This window comes from Gossypium raimondii, chromosome 11 (assembly GCF_025698545.1).
Source record: "Gossypium raimondii isolate GPD5lz chromosome 11, ASM2569854v1, whole genome shotgun sequence".
Classification (NCBI taxonomy): domain Eukaryota; kingdom Viridiplantae; phylum Streptophyta; class Magnoliopsida; order Malvales; family Malvaceae; genus Gossypium; species Gossypium raimondii.
In genome coordinates this window covers 60,318,999-60,341,232 of record NC_068575.1, presented here as the reverse complement: position 1 = coordinate 60,341,232, position 22,234 = coordinate 60,318,999, and the positions used below count along the sequence as shown (strand labels likewise).

General features: G+C 31.3%; 6 protein-coding genes across 8 annotated transcripts; 5 read left to right on the top strand and 1 right to left on the bottom strand.

Annotated features, from left to right (window-relative positions):
* The first annotated feature begins 1,256 nt into the window (after window positions 1–1,256).
* Window positions 1,257–4,509, top strand: LOC105802088 (protein MIS12 homolog). Its single transcript, XM_012633535.2, has 7 exons — window positions 1,257–1,425; window positions 1,529–1,586; window positions 2,246–2,365; window positions 3,309–3,404; window positions 3,527–3,665; window positions 3,969–4,106; window positions 4,216–4,509. The coding sequence occupies exons 1-7, from the start codon at window positions 1,304–1,306 to the stop codon at window positions 4,275–4,277; spliced, it is 735 nt and encodes a 244-aa protein (XP_012488989.1). The 5' UTR covers window positions 1,257–1,303; the 3' UTR covers window positions 4,278–4,509.
* A 2,900-nt stretch (window positions 4,510–7,409) lies between these two features.
* LOC105802090 (uncharacterized) lies at window positions 7,410–9,542 on the top strand. The gene is made up of 4 exons (XM_012633537.2): window positions 7,410–7,675; window positions 8,958–9,061; window positions 9,139–9,193; window positions 9,290–9,542. The coding sequence occupies exons 1-4, from the start codon at window positions 7,482–7,484 to the stop codon at window positions 9,420–9,422; spliced, it is 486 nt and encodes a 161-aa protein (XP_012488991.1). The 5' UTR covers window positions 7,410–7,481; the 3' UTR covers window positions 9,423–9,542.
* Window positions 9,543–10,416: 874 nt separating this feature from the next.
* On the top strand, window positions 10,417–14,002 carry LOC105802091 (plant cysteine oxidase 3). 3 transcript variants are annotated; one of them, XM_012633538.2, is made up of 6 exons: window positions 10,417–10,766; window positions 11,875–12,017; window positions 12,380–12,542; window positions 13,235–13,435; window positions 13,547–13,564; window positions 13,632–14,002. In XM_012633538.2, the coding sequence occupies exons 1-6, from the start codon at window positions 10,430–10,432 to the stop codon at window positions 13,751–13,753; spliced, it is 984 nt and encodes a 327-aa protein (XP_012488992.2). In that variant the 5' UTR covers window positions 10,417–10,429; the 3' UTR covers window positions 13,754–14,002. The 3 variants fall into 3 exon arrangements, with proteins under 3 accessions (XP_012488992.2, XP_012488994.2, XP_012488993.2); XM_012633540.2 differs by having other exon boundaries at window positions 10,418–10,766; window positions 13,235–13,564; window positions 13,632–13,763; XM_012633539.2 differs by lacking the exon at window positions 13,547–13,564 and having other exon boundaries at window positions 10,420–10,766.
* A 1,209-nt stretch (window positions 14,003–15,211) lies between these two features.
* On the top strand, window positions 15,212–16,899 carry LOC105801423 (tetraspanin-8). The gene is made up of 2 exons (XM_012632724.2): window positions 15,212–15,748; window positions 16,627–16,899. The coding sequence occupies exons 1-2, from the start codon at window positions 15,212–15,214 to the stop codon at window positions 16,897–16,899; spliced, it is 810 nt and encodes a 269-aa protein (XP_012488178.1).
* Window positions 16,900–19,172: 2,273 nt separating this feature from the next.
* Window positions 19,173–19,979, top strand: LOC105801424 (probable calcium-binding protein CML15). The gene has a single exon (XM_012632725.2). The coding sequence runs from the start codon at window positions 19,383–19,385 to the stop codon at window positions 19,869–19,871; it is 489 nt and encodes a 162-aa protein (XP_012488179.1). The 5' UTR covers window positions 19,173–19,382; the 3' UTR covers window positions 19,872–19,979.
* Window positions 19,980–20,568: 589 nt separating this feature from the next.
* On the bottom strand, window positions 20,569–21,808 carry LOC105802092 (protein MIZU-KUSSEI 1). The gene has a single exon (XM_012633544.2). It carries the CDS (start codon window positions 21,723–21,725, stop codon window positions 20,949–20,951), a length of 777 nt encoding a protein of 258 aa, XP_012488998.1. The 5' UTR covers window positions 21,726–21,808; the 3' UTR covers window positions 20,569–20,948.
* Window positions 21,809–22,234: the final 426 nt, after the last annotated feature.

Below are 22,234 nucleotides of genomic sequence, written 5' to 3'. Positions count from 1 at the left end.
GGCATGGGAGCAAGGGGTGTGTCGTTTGGTTACTGAGAGTGATAGTAAAACGACAGTGGATTTAATACTTGGGAATGAGAGACGGGGAAGCTCTTGGGTTGGGTTGGAGATCTGTAATTGGATGGTGAAAGATTGGTATGTTAAGCTTCGTTTTGTGCCAAGAACAACAAATATGATAGTTGCTATAGTTAAAGGAAGTTAGGAGGCGTACAATGTGGTTTCTTTTTTTAATTCCTTAAAATATATTTAAAAGTATGCATCTTTTTATTTTATTAATATATTTGTAAGTTAAAAAGATCCTCTATTTTTAAATTAAATTTTTATTGAAGATAAATGACATAATAATTTTTATTCAAGAAAAAAGAAAATGAAGAATTTATCAAAACTTCTTAGACAAAAATAAAATAAAAATAGATGCTTAAAATATTTATTGTCGATAATCATTCTCAAAATTTTAAAATATGAATAATTCATATGTCAAACAAAATAGGTTGTGATATTGTAATATATATGATGTAATATCTTAATGAAAAAAAAAAACCAAAAACAAATAAAACATGTTAATAACTTAATTGGTCATTTATTTTAGCCGCCGAAAATGGAGTTTTTGCAATTTCTTCATCCAACTTTTAAAGTGCTTTCATTTTAATGACCCAAACGTTAAATCTCTAAAGGTGATAAGCTATACATGTAATATCATGTTTACACTTTTATTTTGATCTCCTAACTTCTAAATCACTTTCATTTTGGTCATTCTGAAAAATATTTTTTTATAATTATTGTTTTATCCCTAAAATGTTAACCGATTTGTTACTATAATATTAAAATAATTAATTTAATATCATTAAAAATTTTATAATTTTATTTTATGTTTTCAAATAATCTTAACGAAATCAATTCAAATATCTCTTGGCAAAGAGTGAATAAGAACAAATTAATAATTTTTAATGCATTTAATTTCTATCACTTTTTATTTTAATCGTTAATATTTTTTACCTTAATTTATATTTAAAAATATTTTTTATGACCAAAATAAAATAACTTATAAATTAAGTGACCAAAAAATGTAATATGACTTGTAGAATTAACCATCATTAAAAATTTAACATTTCGATCCCTAAAATAAAAAGCCGTAAAAATTAGGTGATTAACTAGAGCTTACTCTAAAATATAATATTAGTACCCACCACAATAGTTTTGGCGGGAAAATCTGGAGTGAGAAATATTTTGAACTCTATAATTAAAAAGAAATAAGGGAGTAAGAACCCTAAAAACGAAAAGAAAAATCGAAGAGATTGTAAAAATGGAAGGCAGCGAAAGTGAAGCAATTTTCGATACTCTGAACCTAAATCCCCAACTTTTCATCAATGAAACCTTGAACACAGTGGATGATCTCCTCAACGATGCCTTCGATTTCTATCTCCAGTATCTCTCTCTCCCCCATTCTCAGTTTCTATTGATCTTTTTAAATTTTTTTTCTGCGAGTTCACTCAAGAAAGGTTAGTAAAATTTTGTTGAAAACGTGCAGAGAAGCTTCCAAACTTTTGAAAGTCGAAGTTACCGACTGCTCCCAAGAACTAACCAAGGTAACCTGGAATTTCTCTTTCATTTTGTAAAAATAAAGTGTTATTACTCTGAGTTTAGAAATGTCGATTTGTTAGAGCTGAAAATGATTTATATTTTTCAAAATTTTGCTAATTATAGTTGCTGTGAAAATTAATTTGCCTAAAATTAAAAATTCAGATGATTTAATTTCGTCAATCATGCATCTCATGTTGATTACTATTTATTGAATTCAAGCACGTGTTCATCTTTTCCCCAAATTCTTGAATGAAAATAAGTTAAAAAGGTTGCATTTGGAATTTATATTTCAAAAGGTGGATTTGGATTTTAATCACAGTAGTTATTAGGTAATTAAACACATTAGATGTAGCATTTATGATTATTTTTAAATTCATGGATTTTTTGATGCTTATATATTGGTGAATTTGAAATTCATACTCATCTTTCAAATATATAATTATAATGAATATGAACTAATTTATGTATTTTCATTCTCAAAGTTAACATAACAAATGACATCTAAGTTCAAATTGTCAAGCTCATGTTTTCCAAACATATCAATAGAGTTTAACATTATTGATTTGAAAAAATATAGTTGAGGACTAGAAAATGCAGCAGAAGAAACAATTTTGTGATATTCCTAATTGCACGTTAAGCTTTTCGACTCTTTGTTTCTTTTTAGGGAGTTAATTATATTCGCAATATGATTCAATCAAGTTTGGATAAGCGGCTTGCTATGTGGGAGAAGTACTGTCTTCGCCATTGTTTTACGGTTCCTGAAGGTTTTTCTTTGCCCAAAAATGTATGTTTTTGCTATGATTTTGAGGAATCATTAATTTCTTGGTGCGTATATCTGTTCAGTGTTACTTGTGTTGCAAATGCTTACATGTTGAGAAGTGGATTTTATTGTTGCATGTTGAGTTTATATGTAAAAGGTACTGAATGCTAGACAAAATTGGGACTAAACAATTGACAAAAGAGATATGGACTGGAGCTGTCTGTCATGATATAACATGGAAGGCATAAAATAATTGATAGCTGTGAATTGTTCACTTAGGTTGTACTTAGGAATCTGAGTTTCAGAAGATGGATTTGAATTTCAATATGGTGTAAATTGTGTGATAAAAAAACTTGTAAGTTTAACATTCATGACTGTTTTTGAAATTTATGGATTTGTGGGATGCCCGTATAAGTGATGAATTTGAAATTCCTATGGATCTTTCTTATTTTGATATTCATGTTTTTATATCTTTAAATACATAATCATAATTTTAATTATTTTATGCATAATGATGCATTTATTCTCACAATTAATGTAGGAAATGAAATCTAAATCCAAATTCTCAAATTCATATTTCCAAACATAGCATTAGAAATTAGGGATAATCGAGCCAAGGTAATGGTAGAAAATTGAAATCTCAATAATTTGGCCTTTATTGGGATTGGTAAGAGGCACTACTAAACAACAACCATTTGTTATAGTTGGGAATTTGGGACAAAGATAAAAATGCATATCATGAAGATCTAGTAATAGTAATTGATATTATTGTTCTCCAGACGCAAAGGATGCCAAAGAAATTGCTTGTTAACAAAATGTAGAAGTCTAGAAAAAGAAAATATATGGAAAACACTACATAAATGCATGTGTAGCTTTGTTCAAAATTTGCTTTAGTTTTTTTTATCTTGTTAAATTTATTTCTTTATTTTAGTTATAATTGTGAACTTTCATTTATTTTCCTTTCTAGGATGAGTTACTTGCTAGTTCTTCAACGATTCAAGATGCTTTAGCTGATCCAGATGTGGATGCGGAGTTGGACTCGTTAAGGAATAAATTAACATTGGTAAAAGGAATTTGTAATGGTTATATGTACTTATATTGCTGGAATGTTTATTTGCCTGAATTTATTTAATCCCCCCCCCCCCCCCCCATTTAATCTCTGTCTAAAAGAGAACTTCTTCATAGGTTGGGGCAGAGACTGATAAACTCAACAGTGAACTCAAAGAATTGGAAAGACAGTCTGCTTCTAGTGGGCATTGTGCTGGACTTATTAATGAGGCATTGCAGTTATATGAAGACACCTCTGTACAGGACATGTTTCAAGGTAATTTAAGTTGCCTTGTACTGCATTAACTCCATGAGATTGTGCTTTCTGGTATTTGGGACTGTTAAGGATTGAATCCTAATTGCTGGAATTATCGGTTCTACATCTCCTACCACCACGTGGCTGCTGGCAAGATAGTCTTTGCTTGCACCAAAAATGGAATTCCCTTTTTGACGTTGTACACGTAAAAGTTAGCCTTTCATAATTATTGAACTTGTAATTGCTATCTGGTCAGATTTTTTAAAGCACTAGTTTTTGAGTTAATTCATCATGGTATTTACCTGTAATCTTTCTTTCCTGCAGAAATGATGCAAACTGCAACTGAACTCCGTGTCAAAATGAAGAAGCTAAAGACCAGGCAGGCGGAAAAAATGGAACATGAACGAGCCGAGAGGATACACAATTCACTTACCGATTACTTCACCGTGAACCCCAAGAAGGGTACAAATTTTGCTGTTTCTGTACACCTGCACAGTTACTATGTGTATATTCCCTGCTCCACCGTGTGATGTAATTTTCATGTTTTTTTTTCTTCTCATTTGAAATGCAGGCCTTTCGAACGCAAAGTTGGATGATCTTCACGAATTTCTAGCGGAACTGAAGAAGATGTAGATGTTATAAATGTATATGGTAATTTGTCTTGTTGGCTAGTTTCTGTATTTGCTTTTATAGTTAACTGTTAAGTCCTCTCTTTCTGTCATCCGCTTCTTTCCGTTTGGATTGTGGACAATTTGCCTCACTTTGTGTTGTCCCTGTAACTGTAAGCACTAAGCAAGTAGATTCTTTTCTATTTTTTCAGGTCCGAAAATATCGGACTAATGGATTGAACCGGTTGAATAGAGAATTTGAAGCTTTGACTGGTCAGGTCTTATATAAAGAACTGAAACCATTTGAGCCAATCTAAAATTGGTTCAAATAGTAAAAAAAAACCCAGAGAATTCAAATTAGGCCATTGCATTTAACATTTAATAAGATAAAATTTTTAATACAATGCTTAGAATTATTCATAATCTCTCTTCAACTTTTAAGTAGGAAAATAAATGCATTTTAGTGTGCTTAAACTTATGTCTTCCTGCATTGGCAACAATGCAGATATCAACTAAACGAAGACCCGGTCAGCTTATTAAAATAAAACTTATATTCAATTTTTATTATAATTTCCCGAAATATAGCTTTGACTTGATGCCTCACAAAAGATTTAATGCTTCATAAGAGTTTATCACCATGTCAGCAGCTTGTTAACTATGAAATCTATAGTTCATTTTTGGATAGTAGATTCAGATATAAGATGCTATTTGAATTATAAAATTAGATATCAAGTATTCAAGAATTTTTATGGATGATAATCTAATATTAGAATTTAACGAGTATTTGAATCGGAAATACTCAAAAGAGCGATGGTACACCCAGAAATAAAATGTATTGGGTATGAAACTGGCAATATTAATAATTATATAGGAATTGCAGTCATAAATTTATTAGGGATTGGTATTTAGGTGGGTGAATGAGCTATATATAGAGAGATTTAATAGTAACATTTTATAACAACATTTTATCTATAACAGTAATAAGGTCATAAAGTGTGAAGTAGATTTTCTTCTTAAATTAGTTTTATATATATCAGTTTTTATTTTGAATATTAGGAAATTTAGTTTTGTTGAAATAAAAATAAATAAGTTTTCGTTGCTCAATAATTAAGATATCATTTCAGAAAAATATTTTAATAAATGATATTTTACTTGTTACTTTCATTGAATTTGAACATATTATTTAAATTTTGCTAACTAATGATATGTATATTATAGTTTATTAATTTAAAATTTAGAAAATTGAAGTATAATTTATATATCAATTATTGTTACTCATGTATAACAATTATTTGATTTTATGTACTCAAACAAACTTAATTTGTCCTGAAAAACCACAAAATTTATTTAGATTTGAAGTTTTTGATACAACGATTTGATCATTTTAAATTTTCATTCTTTTAATTATAAAATCAAACTACTATAAAGGGGCGAATGCTTAGCATTTACTCCAAGTGCTTGGATTTATGAAGTTGCAATTTTGATATAATTTGAAGTACAATTCCTTCTGTCTCTCTATCAAGACACATTTTTCTATTGCTATAATATTGTGGTGGAGTAAAGGATGACACGATTGAAACCTTAACCTAATTGTCTTCCCTCTAATTTGTTTTATCTATCAAAATAGTCTTCCCTCTAATTTGAAACCTTAGCCTCCTTAGGGCGGTGTTAGCTTTTGGGGTTGAATGCGGCTTATTACTTCTTTTATTTGGAATACTCTCATGGGAGCCTTTCACATTTTGATGGAGTCTTGTCTTTTATTTTTCCTCGCACGGGTCTTGCTTCTTGGGCTTTCCCTGATGATTGAGGTCTGGGGTCTACTTTTTCCCTTTGTCCATTGTTCGTCATTCGGGGAGGTAATAATCAAAGCTTGCTATTGGGGTCCTTGGAGCTATATGACCTCTTTGGTCGGCGAGCATGACATCAGTGTTGCTATTTTCTTTTGTATAATAAAAGTTATTTTTCATATTTTCACTGTCTTTAGTCAATTCTTTTAAAAGTTTGTGGTTATTTCTTTTATTAATAATATTTTTAAAATATAAGTCTGATTTCTTAAAAATATAATGTGTTTAATTATCATAATTTATCTTATCATTACATCCCATGTATAATTTTGATGATTGTATGGTTGTATTCTAGAATGAACCATTGTTTGGGTTTCATTGCTTTGTAATTTTTTTGAAACTGCTTTGTGATATTTTTTCTCTTTATTAAATGAGAGTTACTTGTAGTCGAAGAATAAAAGTTTGGATTGGGATTTGAATGTTAAACAGATTTTAATTCATTTTTAAGTTTGATTAAATAATTCATTTGAAATTTTAATCGTTAATTTTAATTTGATCATTTTAGTCTTTTATACTTTTCTTGATTTTTAAAATTTTAAGTCGTTAAATCCATTTACTAAAATGATGTAAATTTTTTTAAGTAATATGTGAAAAGAACTAACTTACATGATATTATATATGTAATAATATGTTTATTGCATACAATTTTGGACATAATATAATATATTTTAACGAATTTAATGGATACTATTTGGCTCAATATTAAAATTTCAAAATTTAAAAAGTGTAAGAATTAAAATTTATTAAATTAAAGTGCTATAAGTTACACATATTACAATGACTAAGAGCAAAATAAGACCAATAAATTCCAAAATTAAACAAGTGAACTACAACCAAAATCACTAAATTATTAGTAGATTTAAGTTTTAGTCATTTAACTTCAAAACTTACAAAATAGTTATTGAACTATCTAAAAATTTTCATTTAAGTCATTGGTGTGTTAAAACCACTTTTGTATGACATTTTTTGTTCAAGCTCCTTACATCAATTGAAAACTCTCATTCGTATTCTCTTTTATTTCAATAAAACAACTTTGAACGTTATGAATCTACGAACTAAAACCTAAGTAACTTTTTTTCGATTTTCAACACTGATTGTTAACCCGACTTCTATCTAAAATATACTTTTTTTATTTATTTATTGATAAGTATTGATCGACTATATCATTTATAAATTCATCCCTTTTGCTAACGAATTTGTTTTTAAAAGTAACGAATGACTTAAACAAAAAAAAATTTCGCCTAATTTAAAACTTTAAATTAAAACTTTTAAATAAATCAACAATATTTTATAATTTTTAAAATTAGCAACTAAATCTTAAACTTCAACTACCCATTCCCTAATATTAGTTGCTGGAGGCCTGAAATTTCTGTCGGAAAGCAAATATGGCGAGCTCGAATCTACCATCGTCTCCACCTCTGCCATCGTCACCTCCTTCCATCTCTGCCTGCCATTCTGAGTCCTCCGCCACCGTTCCCACTGCCCTTGTTCACTCTCAAGCTCAGCTTGATGCTACCGCCACCGAAAATGGAACGTTCCATGTCGATGGACGAAAGCCTCAAATACCTGATCATTTTGCGTGAGTTAGTTTCTTATCTTTTTTCTAAAATTGAAGCTTTTTTTTTCTGGGTTTTTCTTCATATGCCTTTTCTTATCCGTTTTTAACTTCCTTTTTATGATCGCTGTACTTCTCTTTCACCATTTTTGTTTCATTTGAAGTTTTTTTTTTGTTACCTTTCCTTTTTTTTTCATTGATGAACTTCAGAAATTCAGCTCAAATTCCTTCATAGTAATTTTGATTGAACTCAGTTCTGGATTCTGGAACAGTAATATCCAGTTTAAGTGAATGACATTCGAAGGAAAAAAAAGAGCAGCAGGTTTGAACCTCTTTTTGGCTGTAATTGGTGATTAGCATCCTGTATATTAGGAGCATTTGAAAAAAAAAAAAGTAAAAATGAAACTAATTATAGTGAATTATTGAGAAACAAAGTTGTAGAATTAATTGCTATGATCACTAAAAGAAAAGCCTCCTAGGTGGTGTTTTGGTTTACTTAGATACCAGTGAGTGTGGCTTCTTTGGGTCGTGTTATAAATGCCTTGGTTAAGCCTATTGACTGTCTGTGTGAAATTTCAGCTTCTGAATCTCGGTTAATCGAATCTCCTACCCCAAGTATTGTTTTGAGACACTTTTTGTTTATGAACTTCTTCAAACAAGACTTGCACTTGCCTCTATTGGTTTGATAATTCTTGGGGACAAACAAACTGGTAAAACAGCGTCCTTTACGAACCTCGGATTAGTTCACCATTACCTAGTAATTCTTGAAATTGGAGCTAAATTTCCAGAGTGAAAACATTTGTTCTCTTTTCCGGGAAATGCTAGTTCGTATTGTTCTAATATCAGTCATATCGCTGTTTCTGTTTATGAGTTCTTATTTTGCTTAAACAAGGTTTTCATTTGTATGTAGTACTGATTAGTAGTGTTATAGGAGCATCTTTTGTTTAAGCAATGTATTGCTGGTATATTTATATTCGAGGTCGATGATATTGCTGAGTCATGGTCTTTTGGATGTGTAAATCCTGACCTGATTTGCAGTTGTGGACTATGTTGCTATGGTTCATTACTTTTTTGAAGTACTAGTGTTTGACACTTTTTTAGATGTAAATATGGAGATAATGACATTCTAAGAACCCTCTAAGAAAACAGAGAAACATATCGATGTTGGATATAAACCCTTGTTCAACACACACACTTGTATGATGTGTTGCTTACGGATTAATATTTGTTTCATTGCGAGTTAAATGCTACATCACGAATATTTTCTTAGAGTGATTCTATTTTGATATTCTCTCATTTTGGTTAGGGTTCTTGATGATCCGGAACATATCGAGAAGTACAAGAAATACGAGACTGATTACACTTATCGGTTGATGGCAAAATATTTCTCGAAGAAGAATTTTTATGGAGGTATAAATTGTTGCCTCCTATTTTGTTCTGCTTTGAACTTTACACATGATCCTGTCCATACCGCATTATTCTTTCAGGCAACATTTTCGATGAAAAAACAACGATAGATAGCGAGACTATATTGTCGAGCAGGTAGAGGATAAACTTTCTTCCAACAATTTCATTCCTTTTGGAATGTCTGGTGCTGAATCATGAAACCGGCATGCCGTTTTAACATTGTTTGTGTAGGTGGCCTAGCACTCGATCATTTGCCGACCCAGTTCGTGCATTTGAGGATCCCAGCAATGGTGGTTCAGTTTCCGAGCCAGCAACCTTAACTAACATCTCAAATGGCAAGCTTCAACTCAAGAAGAATGGCTGATGGCAAAATTGTTGGCATTTTGTCAAACGGATGGTAATGTATGTAAATAAATATACCAGAAGTTTTGTACAATTTGTCCATGTTCTATAATAATTAAATATAAAATTGACGAGAACAAAACCGAAGTTGACAATTTTTTACGTAAATTACTAAACTGAAAAAGAATGTAGATTTAATTTTTCACTTTAAAAGTTTAAGGATTGATTTTCAAATTCTGTAAATGTACAGGGGCTAACACCAAATTTTGACCAATATTTTAACCTGCTTTCCTTTTCAAGTTCTGGGCAACTTTTTTTTTATCATAAAATATGGGGTGGAGAATGGATTGGTTTTTCAATTTAATTTTTTCAGGTTTGGATATATATCCTTCGGTTAAATTATGCTGTCAATACTTGTATGTCGATAAATTTCAAAATTTAATCTTTACTTAAAAATTAAAATTAAATATTTTATTTAAAATTCCATATAATTGACAAGAAAAAAAAACATATTAAGTTGGAAAATTTTAATAGAAAATGTTTTGTTTTTGTTTAGAATGATTGGAACTTTAACTTTGGAATGGTATACGTTTGGTTTAATTTAATAATATTAATATTAACATATTTTTTAAACAATTTATTATTATTTAAATACCGAATTAAGATATAGTATAAAAGGCTAAATTTTCATAAACTCTTGTACTTTTTATAAATTTAGAATTTAGTCTTTCTACTTCTATTTATAAAAATTAATCTTATTTTTAAATTTCAAAATTCAAGTCTAACTTTAAACATTGTTAAGATTATTTTATTAAATTTAAATTCATTAGAAGTAGTTATGTTTTTAATTTTATTGCTACTAAGTGAATAACTTTTTATTTAAAAATAGTAATAGTAATTAGACCTGAATTTTAAAATATGAAAAGTAAAAGAATTAAATTAAGTAAAAAAAATATAGAAACTAAATTTTAAATATATGAAAAATACACGGAGCCTATAACATATTTTAACCTATAACAAAATTTTAGGATGGAGTTAATAATCCGGTCCAACCCAGTTCAAATAATCAGACACCAAATTTGCAGTGATTCTTGTGAAAATAAGGGAAAAAAAGAAGAAAGTATGCAAAATATACCAAAAATGTTCTCAGAGATCCAAAAAGTAACCGATAAGGCAATGGTATTTCTCCAGAAGAAAGCACTTTCCGCTCTGTATATTCCAAAGCAACAGCTACATATGGCTATGAACAACACCACTGCTCCTAAAGTGCAGCTTCTTTATGATCTCTGCAAAACCACTTTCACTCCTTCAGGCTTGTCTTCTTCTCCTTCTCCTCAACCAATCCACAAACTCTGCTCTCTTCTGGGTATTTTTCATTATTACCTATTTCTTTTCTTCTTTTCTTTTTGGGGGTTTATTTTCATAAAAGCTTTTGCATGTCGAAGTTTGATGGATTCTGCATTTGGGTTTTGTATAATGTGGTGATTTATGTAAAAGTTCGGGTTGATTAGGGTTTTAGAATTTTTTTTTAATTTTGCGAATATTTGATTTGTGGTTGAACTGGCTTATTGTTGAGTTTGAAAAAAAGGTTATGTGAATTGATGAAATTATTGCTTGGTTTCTGGTGTAAAGTTCTTTACATTATTTTTTCAATAAAAAATTTAAGTTTTTTTTTTAGCTAAATCAACTATAATTTTATAAGTTTTGGACAGATTGTGGCCTAATGTTTTGTTTCAGATAAAACCAAGTTATCTTGTGAAAATATTTTAGTTCTTTTTTCTTTCAATTTATGTTCCCTGTTAGAACTTGGTTATGTGGTTTAGTGACAGTGAATAAGATGGTCTTCAAGAGGGAAAGATAATCTGTTCAGATTTCGGACTAGTGCCGCTAGATGAGGTTCATTTTACTATGTTATGATGGCTTTAAGGCATTGATTGTTAAATCAGATTTTGATGTTTGTTGTTGATAACGATTAACGATGTTTCATTACTTTAACCTTACCCTGTAATTCGAATATTGAAATGTAACCGTTAAGAGATTCTTAACCTGTGAAAATTAAGGATTGGTTCATGGTAAAACCATTTATTCGTGGTTCACTAGCTTAGAGAATTGGTTCAACTTTGTATAGCTTACAATTTGCACAAAGATGCTAGAGTATAGGGTTGTTCTTTTATCACTCTTTCTATGGAGCTTACATTTGTAAAGTTAGGTTTTCTCTTATTTGAACCCAAAGCAATGACAGGGTAATTGAGAAAAAAATGTTTTATGTATGATTTTTGAATTATGCTATTAATGGAATTAACTTCTGGAAAAATTATCCAGATTGATCTTAGGCATTCTTAACATGTTTCTCCTGCTTAATAAAGGAGTATTGTCTTGCCTTAATGTGCTTCTTACGTAGAGAGGATTGAATTGCAACTTTTTATGAATGGAATTTTGATTAACATCAACCTTATATATGCCATTTTTTACAGACACATTTGGCCCTGCTGATGTTGGACTTAAAGAGGAAAGTCCAGATGATGATCGAGGGCATGGATTTTTTGGACTAAATAGAGTAACTCGATGGGCTCAACCGATAACATATTTGGACATTCATGAATGTGATAGTTTTACGGTGAGGCTTACTATATAAATCTTATTCCACTTTTGATTTCATGCCCCTCTCTTTAGAGTCTCAGACGATCAAGTTTACCATTTCAGGTCTTATATTCATCCTTCTATTGTGTTCCATGTCGAGGTTGTAGTTCATTTGTCTACATCTCCTTAGTTACATAGATATAAACTTTTAAATTGTTTTTTACCCCACTTTTCCGAGTTTTCATAGGCCTCTTTTGGTGGTATTACCACACACCATCATTATCGGTTTTTGAGCTGCTGTGAACCAGAGTTCATTTAAAATCTGGCCGAAAAATTACTCCTAAGGTTCTATTATCATTGTACTTTACTAATGTTTTGAACAAATGATGTTGTATGCAGATGTGTATCTTCTGCTTTCCTACTTCTTCGGTTATTCCATTACATGACCATCCTGGGATGACCGTATTCAGTAAAGTTCTTTACGGGTCTATGCATGTGAAGGCCTATGACTGGGTTGAACCATCTTGTATTAAGGAAAGCCAGGAGCCAGGTTGCCCTCAAGGTTTGGTTTTAATGTACTTTCTTTACATAACAATTATTATTACATCATGCTGGCAATGAAAGCTGATTTTAGTTTGGTTATTTTGTCAAAACCTCACATATAGACTGCCAGCTTTCATTAACTGAGTGGAAATGGAACATACAAAAATTTGATCAATTGGATAGCTCAGTTATGATATAATAAAGAAGAGATATAAAGCTACACTGGGTTTAGCTTTACTAGTTTAATCCGAATTCTTGCCATTACATTCAACTACCTGTTGTTATCACTATGTAATTATGAACTATAGAATGGAACTTTTGGGCCTATGTTACTCAGGTATGAGTGTTGTATGAGTGTTGGGTTCAGGTATGCGTCCAAAACCAAAATGTTTGGTTTTTCTAAGTTCTATCGTGTATTTGGAGGGTCCTCGGAAAGTCATATATTCCTGCAACCATGTCAAATTTGTTGGACACAAGTACTTCATGAAAAAAATGAGTCGGGAGAACTGGGGGCTTTAGTTCTCGATATTCTACTTGTAACCTAGCCCTATTTTTCTCGGGATTCTTTCTCTTTCTTGGGATAAATAGTTTGTCTTTTTTAAGTTAGTTGAGATTATAATGCTTGGTTTGTTTCAGACTGATTAATGTCAACATGGAATTATTCTGTTTCTTTTTAGTGCAGAAACTTATGACAGAATTTCTTTTTGCCAGTAAGGTTAGCAAGATTGGCGGCTGATAAAGTTTTAACTGCACCATGCGGAACCTCCATTTTGTACCCGAAAACTGGGGGCAATCTGCATTGTTTTACGGCAGTCACCCCTTGTGCCGTGCTTGATGTACTTGCTCCTCCTTACAGAGAAGATCTAGGTCGAAAATGCACTTACTATGTCGACTATCCGTATTCTGCCTTTGGTAAGTTAATCTTTCCATTCCTAATATATCATTCTTGTTGTGCTTCGATTTTTCGCCCGGTGTTGTGCAACAGGAAAACCATATGACTTATGTCATCATACATGTTACAAGGGAATGACTTTCCTCAAGGTAAAAGTTTCCGTTTCTCAGTCAGAAATAATTAAGTTGTTAAAGAACCATTCCACTGATTCTGCAGGAAATGGAGCTCAGATAAGCAACGGAAAGGAAGAGGAGTATGCATGGCTTGCAGAGATAGAAACACCAGACGACCTATATATGCGTTCGGGTGTGTATGTTGGCCCATCTATTCGGGTTTAGGGTTTGGTATATATAAATATCATGTTGGCTGCTCAGTTCTTTGGCCTGAATCTAGGGAAAGCTTTGAGAAGATAAGTCATGGCCTCAATCACATGCAAATCTGAAATATGCTCTTTCAATGAGCTTTAAACATGGCTTTGCTCTTTGATCAATACATGTAATTGAAAAAGAAAAAGAAAAAGAGTAACCATAAAATTGTATGATCAGACATCTTCAGTAGGTTGTATGATCTCCAATGTCCTTGCTCAACACGTATTTGGATGCTGTGGGTACGAGAATGTGAATTTTCAAAAATCTTCTAAAGAAAGAAAAAATTGAACATATGCATGTTGGACGCTTATATCGAATATATTAAACTTGATCTTTTCTTCACAATAATTGAGCCGATTTTATATTTTTTTTGAAAGTGTCATTTTATAAAGACGTACAAGTACAATATGGGCAGTTTCGTATCAATTTTTGAATCAATTGATCTAATATTTTTATATAGCTTAATACTTTAATCAATTTTGATCCAATGATCAATCTGATTTGATACAAACAATCAAGATCTTGACCTATAAACAATCACAATCTTAAAAATTAGAGATGATCAAACACTTAATTGAATCAAATTAGTATTAATTAAATTAACCGAATTTTAATTCTTTAACGGTTAATCGAACTGAATTTTTAAAAAAATTAACTGAACGAAATATTTCGATTAATTCGGTCATTTAATCGAAGTAACTAAAATTTATATATTTTTGTTTTTTTGTTAAAATAAGTTTAAAATATATAAAAATAAATAAATTGATAATGTTTATTAGACTAAATTAACCAAATTAATTGAACTAAAATTAGATATAATTTGTATTATTAAATATTAAGTTTAATTAATTCAATTAATTACCCGATTTTACAACCGAATTAATCAATAACTAAATTTATAAAAAAATCATTAACCGACCTCCAACCGAATTAAATCAATTTGATCAATTAATTTAATTTTAACTGAAATTTTAACAGCGTTACCTAAATACTTCAATGTTAAAAGTAATTTGTTAGCACCTCCAACGCTTAGTACGTATAAACATCATTAATTTTAGCCTGTCGAACATTTTCCGTGAATTTGCCACTTGGCAGCATCATAACCCCACCCCGACAAAAAGGAAAATAAAAGAAAAAAATCCGTTTTTCACGTAACCGAAAAAACTGCTAAAATAAATTCTGTACGCAGATTTTCCCTTTTCTTCGCTGCATCAACCCAATTCTCTTATAAGCAAACCAAGCAATCACAAAAAAAAAAAAAAAAAAGAAAGAAGAAAATCTAATCTTTAAACCCAAAATCCAAATTCAGAACCCATATTTTTTCTTTTCAAAACCTTTCAAAAAAAAGAAAACCCAACAACAAATGTTATTATTATTATTATTAATATTCTAGCAAAAAAAAAAAAAACACAAGAAATAAGAAATAATATGGGTTGTATCTGCAATTGCTTCGTAGGGTTGCTGAACAGCGTATTGCTAACAGTAGGCATAGGTTTCGTCATATCTGGTGCTTACCTCAACATCAATGGTAACAGCGATTGCGAGAAAGTTTTAACCACCCCGTTAATTGTGATGGGTGGTCTTTTGCTCATCCTTTCCCTTATAGGAATAATGGGAACCTCATGCAGCAGCACCTTCTGCATGTACATTTATTTGACCCTCATGTTCCTTTTGATACTCGGTGTCATCGCTTTCACCATCTTCGTTTTCATGATCACCAACCAAGCCGTCGGGAAAACCATCGCCGATAGCGAGAAAGTCATTGAACCCAAAAACCCCATGGATTTTTCCAATTGGTTGGCAAAAAAAGTCAATAAGGAGAATAACTGGAAAAAGATCAAGAGTTGTCTCATTGATGCCAGGCTTTGTACCACCGACGAATATAAACTTGAATTTAACTTCTTGGTGTTAGTGGATCAGGTCCCTGACATCGAGGTTTATAACAAGAGCCTCCCTGCATTACAGGTATACATTATAATTACATATATTCTATTATTTAAGCCTCACTGAGTCGGTGTAATGAATCAATCAGACATCAAATTAATTATTGCACCATAAAAATTAGATAGGTTTGATCTATGATTATTGAGTCTTTCTAAAAAGATCTACTAAATTCATCAAGTTGTTCCAAAGAATCAAAACGGCAAGTTATTAATGAAATTCATTATCGGCTCTTGTAAAATACTCGTTTAGATGAGGGCTTCCAAAAACATTATAAGCAAAACCTGTGTTGACGAATAACCAACCTGGGATGAATAGGAAAGGTATAGTAATACCATGAATGATCCAATATTGAATATCGGTAATAATATCAGCAAAAGAATGTTCTCCTATGCTTCCGGACATGCCGAGCTTATAAAATTTACGAAAATGTTCTGTAATAATTAAAATAAGATATATTATTCGAGAGTATTTTATTTTTTATTTAAAAAATAAAAATATACATACGAACGAATTTGAATCTATGCCATTAAGTAAAAGCTTAAATTAACCACTCAATCAAATTTTTACTTTAATTTATTTATACATTTTAATTTTATTATATACACTTTATTACTTCTATTTTTTGTGTATCTATATATACTTCTATTTAAGCCTTTAAGCGAGTTGTAGTCACGAGTCAACTGGCACCAACTCAATTAAAAATATTACGAAAGTATCTTTTGTAATTAAAATAAATTATATTATTCAAGAATATTTTAATTTTTTTTGCTTATAATATGTTATTATTAAACACATTTCTGTATTCTAAATACGGTCTTTTACATATGTATACCTTCTTTGCTTGGGATTCAAATTCTTTAACTTATAATAATCCGGGTTTTCTTTTTCTTTTTTGGCAGGAAGCGTGTTGTAAGCCGCCGGATGTGTGTGGGTTTACACAGAAGAACAAGTCAGTGTGGGAAGTGCCGAAATCGGGACCGTCGTCGAAAAACAAGGACTGTAAGAAATGGAGCAATGATGGGGATAAGATGTGCTTTGAGTGCGATTCATGCAAAGTTGGGGTGGTTGAAAACCTAAAGAGGGAATGGAAGGCTTTGGCGTTAATCAATATCTGTCTCTTAGCTTTCTTAATTCTCATTTACATGCTCGGTTGTTGTGCTTTTTGTTGCTAATAAATAGTTTTTTATAATTAATTTTTATTATGTTTCTGAAAAAAAAAATTACAAGTGTTTATGATTAATTGTCTTTATTGTATTGTAAAATTACAAAATTATTTTTATAAAACTTTTGAAGGTACTAAAGTCTTAAATGAGATATTTATGTTGTTTAGCTTAAGGTGGAGGAAATTTGAATTTGGCTCTGTCATTGTTGAGTAGATTGAGTTATGTAGTCAACTGCATTAGTGTATATATGTAAGCTTAGTTAAACTTTTGTATTTTTAATTTATATTATTTAGTAGAAAAATATTAAGTTGGAATCAAAATCAAATTATCAACAAATATTATAAGAATACGACAAAATTCAATCATGTGATCTCTTTATAAGAGTGTCTCATTTAAATATACCTGTCATGATAAGTTGACCCAAACAATCTACAAAAAATATATGGGAAAATGTTCTTTACAATACTCATCAATCGTCGCACTCCCAACCTAACGAATGCCTCATTTAGTTCCTTCAAGTTGAATGCAACAGTACTTTTAGTTGACATTTGTCATTCTATAAATACTCTTACTCGGGATCGTGACAAAAAGAGCTAGAACACACACAACAAACATAGTGCTTACACTACTAAAATTCGACCTCAACACTTTTAAACCTTCATTCTAGTAGCTCTTTGCATCATTTATGATGTGAACTGCATCTATTCCAATAGTTTTTTGCATCTCTTACGGTGTAAATCGCTACCATTGTATTTTTCTACGTCTTGTATGATATAATTGTTAAAACAAATAGGGTATAATGCCTACTTCTACCCAAAATCCCTCTCTAATCCTAAAACCAGAGGAAAAACACTTTCAAACCCACATCCTCCTAATTGCTGCTATGGCAACAATGTAAATTAAGCTAAGGGCATAATTTGCAAAAGAAGGTTAATTTTAAATAAATATGAAACATAATTATTACTTTATAAAAAAAATACTCTTGTATAAGTAATTTTTTAAAAAATTAACCATGAAGTGTGGTGTGTTGGTTTCTTTCCCCAAACCTTTTAATATCTTTATACAGTTCAATATTTTACAATTGTTTCTTTCACGTTGTTTGTATATATTGATAATGTTGACAAGCGAGTTGGTGTTAAAATCAACTCAACATTAACTTAAGAAAATGACAACACCATAATAAATAATCGGAATACATTTAATATTCTTAATCTAGTGTATTTTCTATTTAAAATTTCTTTTTTTTTACAATTTTAACTCATTTTTATTTTAATTTCATACATACTGCATATATAAATCTTTCAAACATTATTTTCAACATCAATTTAATTTCTCATCCATAGGACCATATTTATGATTTAATTTCATAATTAATTTTTAAGAAATTAATTTACCTCCTAAACTTAAGTTAAGGAAAGAAAAATATATCAATTAGTGCCGTGATATTTCTAAAGGAAATAAATCTACCATTAATGCAATATTATTTTTATTTAATTTGATGAAAATAATCAATTAAATATAAAACAGTGACTGTAGATTAAATATTTCAAAAAAAAAAACAACCTTATTGATGTCTATTAGCATTTGTTTAACAGGTTATTAAAATATTAAATTTTTCTACTTTTATTTATCTTAAAAATCTTGAGAAATAATTAATTTAAAACCATTATTATTTTAAATTTTGTTGTGGGCACCCTACAAATGACTACATTCAATAATCAATGATTGGAAACAAAACCAACGGGTTTTAGTTGTATAGCATATATTAATAAATGGCATGTTGTACCGACAATGACAGTGCAGCAAATAACCATGAGAATTATATAAAAATTTGAGCTTCACTTTCATTAATATTAAATATATAACCATAATTAGGTTAAGTAATTTCTTTAATTTAGCACTAAAATCAAGCTAATAATTTCCGGAATTTTTAGGATCTGTTTTAAAAATGATTTAATATTTATTGTTATTTAAATTTTAGGTTAAGTAATTTCGCTTAAATTGAATTTTTTTAATTCTAAACAAAATTACTAGATTATTTATTGTATTATTTTTAACTTATAAACATATGGTACCATAGAGTCTAGAATTTTGTTTAAGAAATAAATAAATAAAATATAATAAAATCCCTTAAATAAATTTATCCAAAAAAACAAAAAACAAAAAGATTAGTAGTACTACGAGGTTTCCGTGAAACTCGTATGAACATGTATAATTAAAGAAAAAAAATTAAATAAATCCACCGACGACGACAAGGTTTCTATTTTTAATGTCACCGCAAAAGTAAAATTTAAACTACTCTCTCTCCCAAAAATACTAAAAAAGGACCATTTTCTTTCATAGTTTAGCTACTACAATTTGTCTATGCCCTTGTTCTTCTTCTTACATTGTTGCCGGCCGGAGCCATCACCGACGTTGTCATAATCATTGTTTCATTGTAAAGACAGTAACACATATTGTCTTGTTTTTTGTAAGGAAATATTTGGATAAAAATGGTGGCATTACGAGTTGAACAACTGAAGCAGTTGAAGGACATTTTCGCGAGGTTCGACATGGATTCCGACGGAAGCCTCACCGTTCTCGAGCTGGCGGCGTTATTGAGATCGCTAGGGCTGAAGCCATCGGGTGATCAAATCCATGCGCTGTTAGCCAAAATGGATTCCAACGGCAACGGTGCGGTGGAATTCGATGAACTAGCCAATACTATATTGCCTACAATGAAAGATGAGATACTGGTGAACCAAGAGCAACTCACGGAGGTTTTTCGGTTGTTCGACCGCGACGGAAATGGGTATATCACGGCGGCGGAGCTGGCTGGTTGCATGGCGAAAATGGGTCATCCGTTGACGTATAAAGAGTTAACGGATATGATAAAAGAGGCTGATGCCGATGGGGATGGTGTCATTAGCTTCAATGAGTTTTCTTCTGTAATGGCAAAGTCGGCCTTGGAATTTCTGGGCATTTCTTTATCATCATCTTAACTAATACTAAAGTTTAAGTTAGGTTAATTATGGTGATTATTTTTGCTTCCTTTTTGTGTAAACATCATATCCTTGGATCATTTATAACGACGAGTCTTATGGACTAATTTCAACCACTGAAATATATTCTTTTGGTAGTGATGGCTGGTTGGGTTTCAAAAGTTGAACTGTAATTATAAATTGTGTTTGGATTGCTAGGCTGAGAGGCCTTACATAATACCCAGGTGGACAGCCCGTATTCTCGTTTTACGAAACATGACACTGGGCTTTTATAACAATTGAAGGCCGTATTCTGGCTTTGCCCACTGCCGCCAATGCACACCCAAAGAGCCACTCACAATGTTAACAAAAATACCCAAACTCAAAAACCGAATTTTATGATCTTTAGTTGTCGATTTAAGCTATTATATTGGTTGGATTTGATTTTAAGTATAATAAATTTAATTATTAAAAAATATTTTTAATTTTTTAATACAATACTTATAATCCTTTCTCAAACCTTAAATCAGAAAAAAATACATTTAAATATATTTAAACCCAAGTTATCTTCATATTTTTAAAATTTTAATGTTTGAAACTTAAATGGATTTTATGAAGAAAAAAACTTGAATGGAGTTTAGACCAATTCTGTAATGGTACTTCCATATGGTAGTTGGATAGATCTGTAAATTTTGATTGAATTTATGAGATGAAATCATGTATTCAACACATTTTTTTTTATAATTAAATGATGATATCTATATAAGTGTGGAATGGCCCTATTACTTGATCAAAATGGGAAAAGATAGTCACTGAGTGCATGCACTAGGCACAGTGCCTCATTTACTTGATCAAAGACTGAAGAAGAAAACTGTACATATACACAGCTTTTAAGACCCCCCCCCCCCACCTACCATCATCACCATCATCATGTTATAATGTATTTCACCCCTCCCACCTAAACTAACACAAAGAAAAACACTAGTACAATTAAACCCCCAATTTCCATGGCTCTAAATGAAAGCAAGACGAATTATCACATGTATACCCCTTAAAAAAAAGCAAAATAAGCTCAGATCTTCCATGGGAATGTAACTTTCAAACTCTAAGCAAATAGATACTAAGTTCAGGTGTTCCATTGCTATCAGGATTCATCATATAGAAAGCTTCTGAATCTCTTGACCCAACAATTCTCTCGAACTTAGCCCTCATATACATAAGTTCACCACCGTCAGGACCAGCTTCAACTTCATTCCCGGCCGGTAAAACCCCTGCTCCAGTGGAGATTGGTTCCACAGCTTTCAAAATCTTCCATTCTTTGTCACCACAGTCCCTCCTCGTAGCAAACCCACATTTCTTTCCATTGCAGTAAGTTCTCCAAGTGGACTCTTCTAACAATCTCACTACAGTAGTACCCTTTTTATTATGGTCTTCTGCTTTGGGTTTATCGCACTCTAGAGCAATCCTGACCAACCCGGACGCCATTTCCCGAACCAAACCACTTATGGGCGTCGTCAGTTCGACGAGGAAAGCTGGTGGGGAACCGGCTTCTTTCTGCAAGGCGAAGTGAACGTGTCCTCGCCTGTAACCAAAAAGAGTACCGATCACTCGTGACCCGAGGCCAAAAGGAAGGCTCGAACGGCTCTTCCTAAAAGATGAAACAGCAGATCGGAGCCTTGCGATGGAAACAGCAGCAGCCGGAAGCTTTTTCTTCCTTGGTGTGGACAAAGAAACATGGGTTTTAATACCTGATCTTCCATTCTTGTCATCCTCATTAGGTGTTGTCGAAGAGGCTTCGGTATCTTCGGTTGCAACTTTGTTAGTCCAATGGAAGTGTCTCTTGGAAGAGGAAGAGTCTTGAGAGGATGTTGCCATACCTGGCTTAAGATATGAAGGGGAGAAGATAAAAACAAAGATTACTGGGGGCAAGAGTAGCTATCTCTCCTTAAAAGAATAAAAGACAGTGTGAAAAACAGTTCATGCTTTTATTATTAATTATTTAATTGTTGGGGCTATTAAATTCTTTGTTTCTAGTTCTTTGGTTTAGTGAATGACAATCCTGACAAAAGAAACATAAAGCTGCCCCACCAGCCGATTTAGGAACGTTTATAATTTTTTTATATTAATTCATTAACTTTATTACTAATTTGTATTCCACCTAATTCTCTTCTTACCATTTTTTATTTAGAGCGGGGTTAGATGGATGTTGTGTTTACGTACAAATAGTAGTGGCGGTAAGATTAAATAATATAGTGTGAGACAAAAAACAAACTAAACGCACCTGTCTAAACTCACTCTTAATTTCTTAAACCCACGGCTTGGCGTTTTCAAAGATCGATTAATTGAATCAAACTAGTATTATTAGAATTAACGGAACATTTTAT

Coding starts and splice junctions, on each gene's coding strand:
- LOC105802088 (XM_012633535.2), top strand. CDS start 1,304: ATGGAAGGCAGCGAAAGTGAAGCAATTTTCGATACTCTGAACCTAAAT. Junction 1,426..1,528: donor GCCTTCGATTTCTATCTCCA/GTATCTCTCTCT, acceptor GAAAACGTGCAG/AGAAGCTTCCAAACTTTTGA. Junction 4,107..4,215: donor CACCGTGAACCCCAAGAAGG/GTACAAATTTTG, acceptor TTTGAAATGCAG/GCCTTTCGAACGCAAAGTTG.
- LOC105801424 (XM_012632725.2), top strand. CDS start 19,383: ATGGTGGCATTACGAGTTGAACAACTGAAGCAGTTGAAGGACATTTTC.
- LOC105802091 (XM_012633538.2), top strand. CDS start 10,430: ATGGAGTTAATAATCCGGTCCAACCCAGTTCAAATAATCAGACACCAA. Junction 12,018..12,379: donor ATGAATGTGATAGTTTTACG/GTGAGGCTTACT, acceptor TGTTGTATGCAG/ATGTGTATCTTCTGCTTTCC. Junction 12,543..13,234: donor GGAGCCAGGTTGCCCTCAAG/GTTTGGTTTTAA, acceptor TCTTTTTGCCAG/TAAGGTTAGCAAGATTGGCG.
- LOC105802092 (XM_012633544.2), bottom strand. CDS start 21,725: ATGGCAACATCCTCTCAAGACTCTTCCTCTTCCAAGAGACACTTCCAT.
- LOC105801423 (XM_012632724.2), top strand. CDS start 15,212: ATGGGTTGTATCTGCAATTGCTTCGTAGGGTTGCTGAACAGCGTATTG. Junction 15,749..16,626: donor AGAGCCTCCCTGCATTACAG/GTATACATTATA, acceptor CTTTTTTGGCAG/GAAGCGTGTTGTAAGCCGCC.
- LOC105802090 (XM_012633537.2), top strand. CDS start 7,482: ATGGCGAGCTCGAATCTACCATCGTCTCCACCTCTGCCATCGTCACCT. Junction 9,062..9,138: donor GAAGAAGAATTTTTATGGAG/GTATAAATTGTT, acceptor TTATTCTTTCAG/GCAACATTTTCGATGAAAAA. Junction 9,194..9,289: donor GAGACTATATTGTCGAGCAG/GTAGAGGATAAA, acceptor TTGTTTGTGTAG/GTGGCCTAGCACTCGATCAT.